The sequence below is a fragment of the Onychostoma macrolepis genome, chromosome 17, assembly GCF_012432095.1.
Source record: "Onychostoma macrolepis isolate SWU-2019 chromosome 17, ASM1243209v1, whole genome shotgun sequence".
Lineage (NCBI taxonomy): Eukaryota > Metazoa > Chordata > Actinopteri > Cypriniformes > Cyprinidae > Onychostoma > Onychostoma macrolepis.
This window is the reverse complement of record NC_081171.1, coordinates 19,421,275-19,437,460: the sequence shown is the minus strand read 5'-3', so window position 1 is coordinate 19,437,460 and position 16,186 is coordinate 19,421,275. Positions and strand designations below refer to the sequence as shown.

Genomic DNA, 16,186 nt, shown 5'->3' with positions numbered 1-16,186 from the left:
GATTAAAATTAATTGAAAAATTAAAATTAATTATTATTCTTAGATGGGCTGGAGTCAGGGTTGCCAGGTCTGTGAAACAAAATCAGCTCAACTCAAAACTAGCCCAATCGTGAACAACATTGTGTTCCTGGGGGGATGGTGTTAACCCTCGGCAACAGCGTAAGAGAAGCCCAATTCCGTGGTAAAACCACAGACTTGGCAACGCTGACTTGATTGATTTGTGGTTTTGCAAAGCATTTATATCTGCTGCTTTTCTTTGAAGAAATTGTTGAAGTTGCAATAAAACAGAAGCATCGACAGATGTTACCTTCTGTATTGTGAATGATGTACATTCAAGATAAATGGATTTCGAAAAAAAAAAAAAAAAAGTAGGACTATGGTACTGCGAACACTTTAGTTACTATCACACTACGATGACCTGAATCATAATATAGAATTAAATAAGTAACATTAATTGACTTTGGAGCAAATCTATGAGATAATGTTTTACATGTTCATTTAGGAATGAAAGGCAACACATAATGTAGTTCACAACATGATCTTCTCATGACTTGTTTAAAAAGAAAAGGAAAAGAATACCACTTATATTTTCTCTAGGTAACCTTTTTTTTAAAAAACCTATCAACATGATGACATATTTTTGGATAATTCCAAAAAAACGTGTTCAAAACTATGAAAAAAGAGCAAATCCTCTATTAATAGAACCTGCATAAACCAGCTTCGACTGGTCTTAGCTGGTCTTTCAGCTTGGCTAAATCCCAAAACACACTGCACGATTTTAGCAATCAAGTTCACTGCATGTCACACTGTGCGACATGGATCTAATAAACTTGATCCATCTACGATAAAAGACTGTGCGATAATGACACCTTTGACTTGCACACTACGATGCACATTACTATAAAAGAATAAAACGTCATCAGCATGCGCTTGTGGTAAACAAAAAGAGCATGATAAATCACACTTTAGCAGTTGTATTTTTTATGTGAAGGGATAAGAGCGTAAGCAGTTTTAAGGTAAAAGTTAAGCAGTTTTATGTTACAGAGCCATGTTGCATTGATTTCATGTAGCATTTTTATTGGTCGGTCAGTAAACGTGGATTGTACCAGCAAACACACTGTGCGATGATCATGCTGTATCGTAGGCTATCTTTAGTCGCAAACCTGTGACAACGGCTGTCTTTGAACCTCTCTCACTGTGCAACAGAAGAGCACCGATTAGGAGCCACGATCACAGAAATCGCCACGATTGTTTCACAATGCCAATTTTTTTGTCTGGGACAGCCGAAAATCGTGCAGTGTGTTTAGGGCTTAAGTGAAAGAAAACCAATGAACAGACTAGCTAAGAGCTAGTTTTGATGTTTTAATAGCCCAGGGTGTGTCCATTGATTTATATGGATACGCCTGAAACATTTCTAACCTGAAACACCTACGAGTCCAATAGAAATGTCATGAGCGCAGCTGAGAAAGCTCATAAACTCAGGTGAAACACTCCAGGCATCAGCAGCGCATGAGCGGCGGGGTCCTGGAAGCGGACCTTTACTATTGACGGATGTGACAGTTCCTCTTCATAATGAATATAATCTAGCTGCAGCTGTTGTAGATAACATACAAGAGGGCTTGATGTGTTGGCAGCTTCGTACAAACAAGTGAGTGAAAGCTACATTTGGAACGCTCAGCTATAAGCAACATGAGCACAACAACTCAAACCTGGATTGTGGTTTAGTGCCACTGAATCGGGCCAACAGCATTAGTGCCGGCAGCACGTTTGCTTGTGTAAGCTGAAGGCTGACGGGGCAGGTCAGGGGAATGTGTTGTGTCATCTGTAGGCCTGAATGCATCTACATTGCACTATAGACCTCAATCCATCATCAATCTCATCATCTTCTCCTAATTAACCTTACTCCCCTGTGAAGACAACCCAGCTGCAACATGCCCTCATCCAATCAATCCAATCATAGACAAACCCACAGCGATCTATGCTTCTCACAGGTATGAATGAAGGTGTCAAAGGGACTGTTGAGGCCTTGATGGACATATTGGTCATGTTCAATGCATTTATAAAAGTGGTTCCGTGAGGCAGCCAAAGGTTTTGTTTGTACTACGGGGGAACGTGAATCTGCAAGGGTTCTTGTAACCTTCTTTTTGATCATTTTTCATCATTTGTTTTTTTTTTTACTTCATCAGAACAGTATGAAACATGGTAAAGGTTTTGGCACTTGCTATGTGAACACACACACACAACACTGAGTAACTAAAAGGTTAAACAGTCCTGGGAAAAAATTAAATAAATAAATAAATAAAATAAAAATAAAAAATGACCACATTGGAAACGAATGAGAAATGAATTTCGTCTAGTGGAAATGTTTGGTACTACGCCAAAACAAAATCTTACTGAAAGCTCACTTTTTGAAATATCAACCTCAAATTTGGAACACAACTTCTTTAATTCTATGGTTTTGATTTTGACAAGTAAATCATGTTTTGGATAATATGTAAAATTTGAAAATAGTATTTTTGTGAATTTTTCATAATAAAGTTAAACATCTATAACTGTTTTGAATTTCAAAACAAAATTCAAAATTCAATAAACTTTTTTCACTTCAGAAATTATCTGCCAAGTCTTCTTTAAAAAGAGACTTTTTAATTGCTTCACCACTATTTTGCTAAACAAAGAGAATGAATTTTCTCACAACAAAGGGCAACTGCAGAAAAGAACACAATCTACCAAATATATATATATATATTTTTTTTTTGGTATTTACTTTAAAAAAATAGTAAAGTTCTTATTTGAACTACAGTCACCCAGTTTTATACATCTAGTCATGATATATCAGTCATGATTTCACAAAATTATACATTAGATTAAAAATAATATTTGACAATATTATACAGTTAATTAAACAGATTAGGCTCTTATGACAAACTTTCAACACAGACATCATGGTAAATATTAGGCAAACAAGTTGAAATGAATTGTTTGTTCTAGCAGCCTGGCAGAAATGTAATGGTAATATTTATTATGACTTAAAATGTAATTTTATTTATAATGTCAAATATTAAGATTTAAAGTATAAAATCACTGCTATAAAACATTAATTTAAAAGAACTGAAATATAACAAGATTTTGTATTTCTCTTACAAATCATCAGACAGGGAAGAACAAAAACTTTCTTTGCTTGTTTTTTTTTTTTACACAGTATGATAGTCAAACACAAGGATGGAAAACTTGTTTCATATCAAGAGCTTAGTTCATCATTTTGTTGCCAAAACCCTTCTGAAACTGCTCGAGGTTCTCTGACATGTCAAGAACATCTATTTTCTCAGCAAGTGTATTAATTTGTGCAGTGTAGATCTGGATAATTTGGTATTATTTATTTGCTTAAAAGTTACATGTGTGTACCTGTATATTGTTATTGTTTTGAGAGGCTCTATCAGTATAAATATGCTAAGGAAATATCATGGTTACTGATACTTTAGTTCCCTCACTTGGTAGACTTGTGAAATACAAACATCCCATGAACAGGAAACATTACTTTGTGTCATATTTATGCTTTATATTTTCCAAAGCCATCTCAAATGAAGATAATTCCTTAAAAAAATAGTAAAATCAATATGAACCCTGTAACATAAGGCAGAATCCACATAAAAAATATGAGATTACCCAAACCAGTGTTTTATGCTGAGAAGTGTGTAATCTTGTAAAATGGAGGAAAACTGATGGCTAATTAATATTAAAGGTGATGATGAAGGGATTATTTTTCCAAGATGATAAGCAAATGGCAGCAGTGACAGAAATAACCCCTCATTAGCAGTTAATCATGTTAACCTGACTGAGTGTGCAGTGATGGGGAGCTAACTCGATTTTGCAACAAGAGATTGATTTCTTACAATTAAATGAACAGGTGCGACGCATGTAGAGTTTCAAAATTAGGAGTTCGGAACAATCTCTCAAGTTTATTTCAAACATACTTCACTAAATAGCTACGTTTTCATTCTTTTCACATTTTCTAAAAATAAAAATGTGAACAAATCGGACGTGAACATTTTCGGTGACTGTCTGACACTAATTAAATTACCGGTACATGAGAAATTAAAGTTTCACTTTTAGGTTTTCATCAGAGCTTAGCACAAAGCAGATACAAATATAATTAAGATAATTAAAGGTGAAAGGTTCTCATAAAACTCAAAGTTTGGGGTTTATTTCAAGATTTTGAAAAAAAAAAAAAGAAGAAAGTGTCCTCACCAAGACTGCATTTATTTGATGAAAAAATACAGTAAAAACAGTAATGCTTTGAACAATTACAATTTAAAGGAAATGTTTGCTATTTTAAATATATTTTAGGATGTAATTTATTTTTGTGATGAAAAGCTGAATTTTAGCATCATTACTCCAGTTTTCAGTGTCACATGATCCTTCAGAAATCATTCATTAACATTTCATATTATTAACGTTGAAAACAGTAGTGCTGCTTAATATTTGTGTGGAAACCAGGATACTTTTTTTTCACGATTCTTTGATGAATATAGAAACAGCTTTTATTAAAATAGAAATCTTTTGTAACAGTATAAATGCCACTTTTGATTAATTTAATGTATATTTGCTAAATAAAAATGTTATTTATTAAAAAAAATAAAATAAATGCCCCAAACTTTAAAACGGTGTAGTTAATATAATGATGCTGTTACTTATAATAACTTTTAAGTCAAAGTTCTCACATGGTTTCTTACCTGAACTTCTTCAACCACATAACATAATACCACTTCTAAAGATGATAGAAATGCAGACGTGAGAGTTCAGAGCCCTGCAATGGCATAGTAAATTTAGTCATTAGGCCAGATGAAAATATGAGATAATATGAGAGAACTCGCACCTAAAACCATTTAATCAATTAGCAGTCCTGTTCATTTCTTACAACTTCAGATTCCTAATGTACTACCCTAAAAAAGTCTGATGAAAATATACAATACCAATCAAAGTGTAGACACATTTGACCGAATTAATCTTTTTCATTATCTTAAAACCTTTAGATCCCGTTATACTTATACAAACAAAATTCTAGACTAAATGGGAAATTAAAATGATAAATTAAGATGCTTTCAAAAGTTCTTTAAAGAAAAAGCACACATATAAAGCATCTGGAAATATACAACACATCTGTATGGAAACAGGCAAGCTGAATGAATGGCTACACTTAAATCTTAGCGCTCTGAACAGTAGCTGAGTGATTGGATGTGCAGGGTCCAGGCTTCCTGCCATAAGTATTCTCACGTGAACACAAAACTGGCTGCTCTCAGGGTCCAGTGTCTCATTTAGTAAGACAAACCTGCACTAATACAATGTATGTGTGGACATTAAGACTCCTGAGTCCTGAGTTATTGCAAATGCACCAGCTGTATGTATCCATAAACATAATGCCCTACAAATGCTCAGCAAAAATAGATTGACCTGAGTTTATCAAATACATGTGCAATCTTGCAGCTGCTTGATGGTGGTACACTGTCGTCTAAGCAAAATGCTTGTTTAATAATGCTGAAGACCTGAATAAACAGTGTGTAACTTTACAAATGAGTTTTACTTTGAGCCTACAGACCAAACTGTGATATAACAGCGCCATCTTTCTATGGGAGACTGAATTACACATAGCGTGTAGAACGGCATTTCTTCTTCTTCTTCATTTTTTATTTTTTTGGATGTGATATTTGATGTGAAACCCTCATTTTCATAGGTGGAGGCTATCGCTACATTAAAAAAGCTGTTTCCACTTGTTGTTGTTGTTGTTGAAACATGCCACTTTGCTCTGCAGTGGAACATTAACCAGTGAATAAACCGGTATGATAGTAAATGACTAATGAAAACTAGTCGTTCTTGTGTAACATACATTTAACAACATTGTAAAACACACGTCAAGAAGAGGAAATATGAGTGTGATGTGGTTGTAACAATGTTATAGAAGAAATTATTATTAGGACTATGGGCCACAGATTTATCACCATTTTTTACTATTTAGAAAATATAATAACTCTGGATTTAAATAAAGATTTTTTTGTAACTGTGAGATCCCAGTAACAATAAACAAGTGTTTAGATGAAAACTATAGTTACCGTGGCAAACTGTTTTGAGCTTAGTAACCATAGACATATACAAAGTCTCTTTAAGATATTCTATAGTCTTTGACATATAAATCTATGTTAATAACTGCTTTATTTTAGTTGTGGCAATACCATAGTAACCATGGTGGGTAAAAAAGCTATAATTGGCATAACTGCACAAAAACAGATTTCCTCATATATTATTTAATATGAAGTTTGGGATCAGTCTCTTTTGGTAGGCTGCATTTATTAGATCAAAAATACGCTAAAAATACCAATATTGTGAGATATTATATTTTAAAAAAACTGTTATGTGTTTTAGAATTATATGGTTCCATCTGCATTCAGAGCTGTTTTGAGATATTGAGCTCCATTACATTACATTCGATTCCATTACATATCTAACATCTTACACAAATCAGGCAGCAAAAAATAAATAAATAATAATTAGAATACAAAAATACACGACAAATGCTTTGGGGGGAAAAAAGCTTGTTTTTATTAGTTCTGCATCCACAACAGAGGACTTTGATAAAGAGAAGTAAACTCTGATAAAGAAAAGTCTTTTCACCACGAACTATATTTCTTGAATGAGGCTGCAAACAGAAGGTCACTTAAAACAACCACACTGTTGAAATGGTATCTGCATTATTAATACTCCCCAAACTCTAGTGTTCGTGGAAGGCATTCCTCCCACAACTCATCTGATAAGCAAACGTCCACGAATGTACGTTCCACTTTCACTGCCTGCCAAAATTCACCCATAGTCTGCTTGGTATTATGGAAGCAGTGTTTTTCAGTCTGTGTGGTATGATAAACAATTGACTGTAACTCTCAAGTCTCCTGAACGATTATGGCAATGCTGGTATATTGTGTTTCTTTAAGCTAGTCATCAGTCTTGGCCTCCATTTCCTCTGCATCATCGTCTCCATCCACCTCTGCATTCTCTCTCTCCAGCCGCTCTAACTGTCGAGCCAGTTCTGTCTCATCTGTGTCCGTTACCACTTTTGGCTACAGGGATATCAAACAAGGTCAATGCTATTCAATACAACAAGATTTAAAGCAGCATACAGAACTAAAATTTCAGTTAGCAATGTCTCCATGCCAGAAAAATGGGAAATCATGATCATTTCTCACCTCCATCTGAATGTTGAAGACGCCTCTCTTCTCTTCGATCTTCTCTTTAATGACAGCCATGGCCTGATTGAGCACAGAAAGGCCCTCTGTGCGCTCTAGTGTGGTTGTGGTCATAACATAGCGTGGAGGGGCAATCAAGTTGATCTGCAACAAAAGCAATGAAGTAGTGAGCAAATCTGGATCACTAGAAGCACCTACTAGATGGTTTCATTTGTTTTAAGAAAACGTTTTCGGGAACCATTTTCACAAAACAACAAGTTTATATGTAATAATTCTAAACATATTGTGTGGTGTAACAAGTAAAAAGTACATTTTTCCTTACGTTTAAAAAAAAATGTAAGCATACACATCTTAATGTTTTTAAATATACTTTTAAGGTCCAGTTCTTAATCTTAAAAGGTTAATTTTTTTATTATATAAAAATAATATATATTGTAAAAATTGTAATAAAACAGATTCCCTAATTTAGTATTTAGTATGAATCTAAATGAACTATTTTAAAAGTTTAATTAAATTTCAGTCATTTTAATTACTTTTAATTACTTGACATTTTCAAATTAGTTTAAAAATTGTACAATTCATTTGTAAATATATCATTACATTTTTTGGGGAGATGCACAACATGACATTTTACAACTAACCTTGCATTTCAAAAATTGTCAAATTATTTGATTTTTTTTATTTAAATTTTTTAACCTTGACCACATGACTGACAACATTTTCAATTACTAACAATAAAAAAAATAACACTTCTTTAAAATAAATTTTATGCCACGCCACTTACATTTTTCTTTTCAAGAACTGAATTCTTTTAATGAGGCTTTTTAATTCATATAAAAAAACACGTTCATCATAAACTGTATTCAGGTTACCGTGTATATTAATTGCATTTTAAATGCATTTTTGAGTAAATTTATATAATCAGAAGAAAATAAATTGGGTTCTTACTTTGATTGGCATACACTCCGTTGAACACTTCAGTCCAGCCCTCAAAGCTTCTTTCACTGCATCGATGCCCTCATAGCCATAGCAGGCCACCTCAATGTCCGCTCTTATTTTAACCGCCTGCGGAGTGAGTCGTCTGTTGATGTTATCAATCAGAACGGCCCTTTCCTCCTCCGTCAAATCCAGAATATCTAAAATGGACGGGTCTCTGCCCAGAATGCAATTTACGCAATTGTGATATAAAAACATTTTAGTCATTTTATAGTCAATACTTGATTGATGAATGCATACTTACGACACAACCTGCTTAAAGATGTCATAGGCACCGTATCCAGGCCGCTTGTACTTCTCATCGAACACCCAGGCGGTTCGCTGGTACAGACTCTCTAGCTGCTCATCTTTGGTGTATTCTAGGACTTCAGCTACATGCCTCAAAATGCTGTAAACCTATAACAATATATACACACACAACATCTATGAGACCATGGCCATATACAGGGTTTTAGAAATAGCGAGGCTGAACTGAGCATGCTAAGTAAGCAACACTTTTAGGATAAAAATAGCTTTTAAACAATGCCAGACTTCATTTTCATCTCTGTCAGTGAAAAAAGGCAAAAACATAGTCATGAAAAATGGAATTTGGGTTTAGAATGACAAAAATTTAGTAACGCCTTTCAATAAGGTCCCGTTAGTTAACATTAGCAAATGCATAAACTGACAGTGAGCAATACATCTGTTACAGTATATATTAATCTTTCAAACCCTTCATTATTAGTTCTGTTCATATTAGCTCAGATCCATTAAATAATATTGACAGACACACGTTTTACCATGTTCTAGTGTAGGTCTGATGATAACTTAATTTACTGAAAGATTATCAGGAAGGTGTAACCAAGTTCATTAAATTCATTCACAATATGCGCATTCTTAAATTTATGCCTAATATGCTGAAAATGACATTACCGTCAGTCATTGAACATTTCTGTCGTAACACAGCTGTCAAATATTAAATGTTTAGCTACTTACATCATAATTTATGACAACTGAAGTCAAGCTGAAATGTATGGATTTTGTTATGTGATCAGCTTGTCAAACAGACAAGTCATACTCACCGTTTTAGATTTTGTGAACTTGTCTTCACATTTTACAGCTTCTTCAGGTGATACTCTTCTTTTGGATAAATCAATGTAGCCTGTGGAAATATCACAGGTTAAAAGGAGGAACGGATCGAGAAAAAAAACAAAAACAAGAAACGTAATTCTCAAACACAGTCCTGCCTTTTTCTTTATCCACACGAATCACCACCACACATTCGTTGCGCCCGATCCGGATGAGTTTGTTGATGGATCGGATTCGTCGCCTGGAGAGCTCGCTGAGGAGGATCATCCCCTCGATGTTGTTGTACTCCAGCAGACTCACATAGGCGCCCATCTCTGCTATCGATCTGACATTGACCATCACCACATCTTCCACCTCTGGAAACCTGTGCTGGTAGAATCTGCAGCTGAGTCCTGGCATCTTGATCCTGGCAGAGGGAAGCGGTCTAACGTGAGTCTAATGCTGTCTGTGTAGAAAGCGCACTAGGTTTTGCGACACAGCCAAATGATGTACAATGAGAAAAGCTTGTCAGGTAACGTTAAACTGTTATTTTTATAGAAAACTTCTGCAACCTGTTAAGAATGGAGACATAAAAACTGTCCATCAAACATACGGTAAACTATAAACTATAATTGATAAATAGAGTAAACGATACAAATGATACAAAACCACACCACTTTCTGCCACAACTATAAGTTACTCTCTTTCACTTAACTTACCGATATGTAAGAGAATTGTGTACTGGAGTTTACTTAATGTCCTTTATTTGATGGCGAGAATCCAAGCGTATACATACAAAATAAGAAGAAAAGAAAACTGAACCGTCCGCGGCTTCTCTGCTGTCTATTTCGTCAGCATGTTGAAAATCAGGCGGAAGAGGAAATCATTGTTTTGTTCGTGGCGTGTTACGATGCTTTGTTCCGCCATCTAGTGCTTCGGAGGCGCACTTGCGAAAATACGAGTTCGTGCATCTTTTTGCTCTTTAAAATTGACACAATAAATATTTACTTCACTTAAACGCCTAGGCTGCATTAAAAATAAATTATATATATATATATATATATATATATATATATATACATACATACATACATACATATATATATCTTACATCCCTAATATACATACATACATACATACATATATATGTACACACACACACACACACACATATACATATATATATATATATATATATATATATATATATATATATATATATATATACAGTGTTGGGAAGGTTACTTTGGAAATGTAATAGGTTACGATTACAAGTTACCCTACTTAAAATGTAATAAGTAGTGTAACTTTTCAGTTACTTTATTAAAGTAATGTAACTGATTACTTTTTGATTACTTGTCTAAATGTCTAATGTTTTCGACTGTTAATCATTTTCAAACATGTTAACTAGGCAGGGTTAACCTTACAGTAGTACTCAACACTGATTACTGTCAGACTTGAATTAAGATTATAATATTTTAATTTTAAAGGAGACATTGGATGAAAAATATCTTCATTTGCATATAAATGTGTCTTAGCAGTTTGTGGACACAACCACCCTACAATGATAGAAATTCACTCCTTTTTTTAATCCCCCAAAAACCTAAACAGTCTCAATTATCAAGCCATTTTGATTTTGGAGTAAATAACCAGCGCTCTCTTCCACCTTCAATACCATGACTGAAGTGAGACCCTTGAGCAAGGCACCAAACCCCCAACTGCTCCCCGGGCGCCGCAGCAATATGGCTGCCCACTGCTCCGGGTGTGTGTTCACTACTGTGTGTGTGCACTTGGATCGGTTAAATGCATAGCACAAATTCCGAGTATGGGTCACCATACTTGGTCATATGTCACTTCACTTTGACTAAATTCGTTTATGTCTGGCTGCGCAAATCATTTTACTCCAGACTGTTTTCTGAATGAGGGACAATTCAAGGCAGGTTTTGTTAAAAAGTTAAAACTCAAGGATGGATCACTTCCACAGAAGAGAGGGGCGGGGTGAGCAGAGCTCATTATCATGTAAAGAGATATGCACCAAAACGAGTCACTGTGAACAGAGCTGTTTTTGACAAGGTAAAAAGGGTGTTGTTTTACACGACCACTGAGACCATTTCAAGAAGACCCTAATGAATCATACCACCTTGTGGAAACTGGGCATCCGATGTCCCCTTTGAAGCACAGCCACCACAAAATCAGACTTACTTTAAAATCATAACAAGAAATAATTTAATAGCTATGATACGGTTTTTTAAATCAAATCTTTGCATGGCAGGAAACACTGGATCTAACAATGCCTTAGAAAAAAAGAGTTAATCTTAAAAAATATAAAGCATATACATAAACCCATATAGGAAATATAAGAGTTATCGGATAAGCATGTTATAAACTTCTGAAACATTGGTGTTTCATATTTTAGAGCAGTCACTGCAATTTATGAAAGAAGTCAATTAAATCTGTTTGTGGGAGTGTGTGTGAAAAAAATCTGATTTTTCAACCCCCTTTGTAATCCTTAACTTTTTCATAAGTAACTGTAATTTAATTACACATTTTTTTCTAAGTAACTGTAAATGATTACAATTACTTTTATTTCGTAATTAAATCATGTAATTCCGTTACATGTAACTAGTTACTCCCCAACACTGTATATATGTATATATATATATATTATATTTTTTCAGCAGCCTTTACGCCAGTCTTCAGTGTCAAATTATGCTTGCTGATTTGGTGCTAAATAAATATTTCTTATCATACATATTGAAAACAATTGTGCTGCTTAATTGTTTTGCTGAATAAAGTTCAAAAGAACCTCATTTGTTTGATTTTTTATAAAAATGTAAGTTTTTACTGCACTTTTGACAAATTTAATGCATCCTTGCTGAATAAATGTATTAATTTTAATTAAAAAAAAAAATCATATTTTTAGGATTGCCAAGATTTGTATTTTATTGTCATGTCAGTAATTAAGCACAATTTCCTGAGCAGCCTCATAACTGTAATGATTTCCTTTTGTTTGTAATTTTCATATTATATATGTATATAGAGGGTACAACGGGGCTAAAGGCACCTTTGATATTATTTTCATCTAAACCACTAAATGGCACAAAAACATGGTTTAGCACTTTCGCTTTTCAAGAGACAAAGGTCTTCTTTATGATTTTCAGTTTTGTTTAAGATAATTAAAGCAACAGTTTTTAAATAACGAAAGAATATGTAAAAGTATGGTATTTGGGGTCAAAAGCGCCTCTGCTGTTGGGGCTAAAGTAATTAACTTAATGATTAATAGATCGCTGACTTTTCCATTTGTTGACATGACATGGTTAGATTCAGATGGCAAATATCATAAATTATGTTGGGTATCCATATTAGAGATAATCACCATGTTTGTTGTACTTCAGTAAATATATATTCAATTATTATTGGATCTCCTTCAATACTTTCAGAATCTTTGCTTATTGAAATTTTGTTTCTGTATTTTAAAATATATTTTTTATATTAACATTTTATTGGCAGTATATTTACTGAACAAAAATTCAAAATAAGCAGAAAATAGTACAAACTTTGCTAAAGTGATTGTTTTGAACAAGTATTAACTTAGACATTATTTTAGCTAAGTATTTGTATCAATACCATGTGCATGTGGTAAAAGGCCCCCCTTGCCACCTCATACATTTATAAGATTTTTTAAACAAAATAAACAACTTGAATGATTTATTTTCACACAAAATCTGTTGCTCCATTAATGTTCAATACAACATATACATTTTAGGCGCAGTGAATAGCACTTTTTCTTAAGGTGGGCCTTTAGCCCCGTTTGTAACCTATATATATATATATATATATATATATATATCATCTATAAAGAAAAAGAGACAAAACACTATTAATCTGGGCTTTAATTCACTTGTATAATTCATACAAAAACAGTTGAGAAGGAAAGGTGATTCTTCTTTTACATTCATTAATTCTACTTCCAGTTGACTGGCATGTAACTAGATCACATGAGACTGAGGTGTTGCACAGCGGGTTACTGGCTCCGTCCACACTCACAACACAAACCAAAGTGTAGTGCACAAGAGTAAAAACCTCAACGGTGTGTTTCCTAGTGGCTGAGCTATTCTGTACATTAAAAAAATATTTAGGTTGTATTCTAAATACACATTGATTATCTTAAGGAAAAAAAAAAAACAGACAGTAAAAACAGTTCTGCAGAACAAATCACCGTAAAGCTGTTTCCAGTGTGTGCTTGAATCAGCTATGGAGATAATACTTGTCTGCAAAAACTGACAGTCCTTCTTTTAAAAGAGTTGTTACCAATCATGTGCGCACACACATATACACACACACACACACACACACACGCACACAGCTTTTCTGTCCATCAAGATCAAGTGTTCCTCACTTCCAGCATTTGCACTCATGGGCTAAACATTCCCCAAAAATCATGCGTTCATAAGCATACGCTCAGCACACACATCTCACCTCAACACGGAGCTGATGTTTCAAACCAATGGGAAGATCTCATGAAACATGTCCAGGTAAAACTACAGCCCAAAACCAAACAGAAAAACTTATATATATTTTGTACAAAGAAAATGAAGCCTGTGTTTGGACCACATTTTTCACAAAAATTAAGCATTTCTTCTTATCTTTTTATTGTATTTTTGTTTTTATTCTCAAAAGTGATTGAGATTAGATTCTAATGATTGAACAGCATTTTGACTTATTATAATACAACCTATACATTATATGATTTTGTAAGCGCACATTAAGGTAAAATCTTTTTCATATTGCATACTGTAATTTTAAGAACACAAAAAAAATAAAATAATTTTCTTTCTGATTTAGGGCGAAATAAGACCAGGACATGTTCTTGGCAGGTTTCATGAGATCCTAATAATGTAGAGCATTACCACTAGTTAAAACACAATCCCTTTCCTCATGTTGAAATGGGTAAAAACAACACAGAACCTTCAAATCCAATCAAAAACAAATCACAAATGAAACATTTTAAATTGTGCAGAAGCACTGACTAAGACTAGGCCGTGCTGACGCTCAGATGGTGAACCTCACTGTATTGCTGTCAAATACTGTTTACAATACTGGTCACACTTCTGAGAGCTGGAAGTGCATGTGAATACTGAGACAGAGAGCATAGACTTACATTTAGCCACTTCCATCTTGCAGCTGTGTTCAGATGTGGCCTTGCAAACTCTCAAAAAACCTGAAGTGTACTATTAACCTCTGTCATAATCACAGTGTTGCTTGCCATAGGAACACTGAGGCAGCGCCACAGGGATAGAAGGCATCAGTCGCTTTGACATTTATCCCTTTTAGTGTCTTGTAAGCTTGAAAGAGTTGTTCAGATGGGCACTGAACTCACTGCTTGATGTTCATGTAACATTGTACATCAGAGTTTCAGGGTGAAAGAGGAGAGAACAGAGTGTACGAATGTCTTTGTCCACTAATAATGTTAGGGAGCTCAAACTATTCTGGAGTCGGAATATCTCATTGGACTTTTAAAACAGTGACAGCTGCTTTCCCACAACGTAAACCCTCCACATTTGTCCAAAAACTTCTTTAAAAATACATATAGAATATTTACAATCATAAATAGTTATCAAAAGCAGTATAGAAGCCCTAATTCTACTGCTGCACCAAGTGCTGGTAACTCTCTCACTGGAATGTGGGTAACCGGACTCAAAAACACACCACGATCAAACAAATTCTGACATAAAAACTCTCATTCCCTCAGCCTGCTGACAGCGCAGTGCAGACAGACACTTCTGGCGAGGTCTGAGGGGGCGTAGTGTCCTTATCTAGTGTTGAATCCTGTAGTGTAAAAACGGTGGCTTTCAGTCAAATCTATGGAACCCGAGAGTATGAGATTCACAAACAGTCTGCTCTTCATTTATACCCGTCTGTGGAGGGGTCGTTGTGAGTGGGCTTCATCTCAGCGCAGCCAGGATGAGGGGACCCACTGAGGTTCAGTGTCTAATTTATTGATGAGACGCAGCAGCTCCTGGTAGGCCTTGTCCAGGTCGGTGTTCACGATGGCGGCGTCAAACAGGTGGCCGTAGTTCTGCTCCATCTCACGGGCCTTCTCGATGATGTCTCTCAGCTCCTCGGGCTGAAAAAACAGAAAAAAACCCAAAAGGGTGTGAAACCATGAGAACGGGAGTAGTAGTCCAAAGGGCCGGTTCACACAGAGATAGAAGGCAGGGGAATGGAAAAAAATGCTAGGGCTCGAGATGCGTTCTTTAACCCTCATGTTGTGTTTATTAAAATGCGGACTAAAACTCATTAATATGAGCATATGCATCTCAGTTTTTGAGTGAACATTACCTCCAATAATGTTTTTGTTACTCAAAAACTGAGGTGCATAAACTCAGATCAATGAGGCCTTCGACCACAACAGAAACAAAACAAGTTTACAAACAGATTGAATTTAAATTTTTTTTAAAAGGCTGGCCTGACTTTTTGACTGGAAACACAAATGTAACAGGTGTAAGATGTCTGTCTAGTGCATGTTTACTAGGGCTGGGAAAATAAATCAATGTGCATCGCAAATCAAGAAATGATTCAGCTTCGATTCTGAGATTTTCCGAATGCATCACATCGTGATTCTTTCTCGAGTCGATTCTGAGCTTAGTTTTGAACAGAAGATGCCTGGCACTGCATGCTTTAGAAACAGCCTTACTCTGCTTGTTACTAAATCCTTAAAGTGCACCTATTATGGATTTTTTTTAAATTACCTTTCATGCAGTGTGTAACACAGCTCTAAGTGAATGAAAACATCCTGCAAAGTTTTAAATCTGAAAGTGCACCGTGCATAAAGTTATTGTCTCTCAAAAGAAAGAGTCGACTCTGAATCACTGAAACGAGTCAATTTTAAAACGAATCCCAAGCTGTTTCAT

At 34.9% G+C, this 16,186-nt stretch overlaps 2 protein-coding genes across 3 annotated transcripts in view; both read right to left on the bottom strand.

Annotated features, from left to right (window-relative positions):
* Positions 1 to 6,567: 6,567 nt before the first annotated feature.
* On the bottom strand, positions 6,568 to 10,149 carry eif2s1a (eukaryotic translation initiation factor 2, subunit 1 alpha a). Of its 2 annotated transcripts, none has more exons than XM_058749185.1 (7): positions 9,992 to 10,149; positions 9,452 to 9,699; positions 9,287 to 9,366; positions 8,470 to 8,621; positions 8,178 to 8,382; positions 7,230 to 7,373; positions 6,568 to 7,103 (listed from the first exon to the last, which is right to left on the bottom strand). In XM_058749185.1, exons 2-7 carry the CDS (start codon positions 9,690 to 9,692, stop codon positions 6,978 to 6,980), a joined length of 948 nt encoding a protein of 315 aa, XP_058605168.1. In that variant the 5' UTR covers positions 9,693 to 9,699; positions 9,992 to 10,149; the 3' UTR covers positions 6,568 to 6,977. The 2 variants fall into 2 exon arrangements, with proteins under 2 accessions (XP_058605168.1, XP_058605169.1); XM_058749186.1 differs by having other exon boundaries at positions 9,452 to 9,738; positions 9,992 to 10,148.
* A 2,998-nt stretch (positions 10,150 to 13,147) lies between these two features.
* The window catches only part of pals1a (protein associated with LIN7 1, MAGUK p55 family member a), a 28,337-nt gene continuing 25,298 nt past the window's right edge, over positions 13,148 to 16,186 (bottom strand). Inside the window, 1 exon segment of the mRNA XM_058749414.1 lies at positions 13,148 to 15,399. Coding sequence (XP_058605397.1) covers positions 15,223 to 15,399 — 177 coding nt within the window. The 3' untranslated portion in view covers positions 13,148 to 15,222.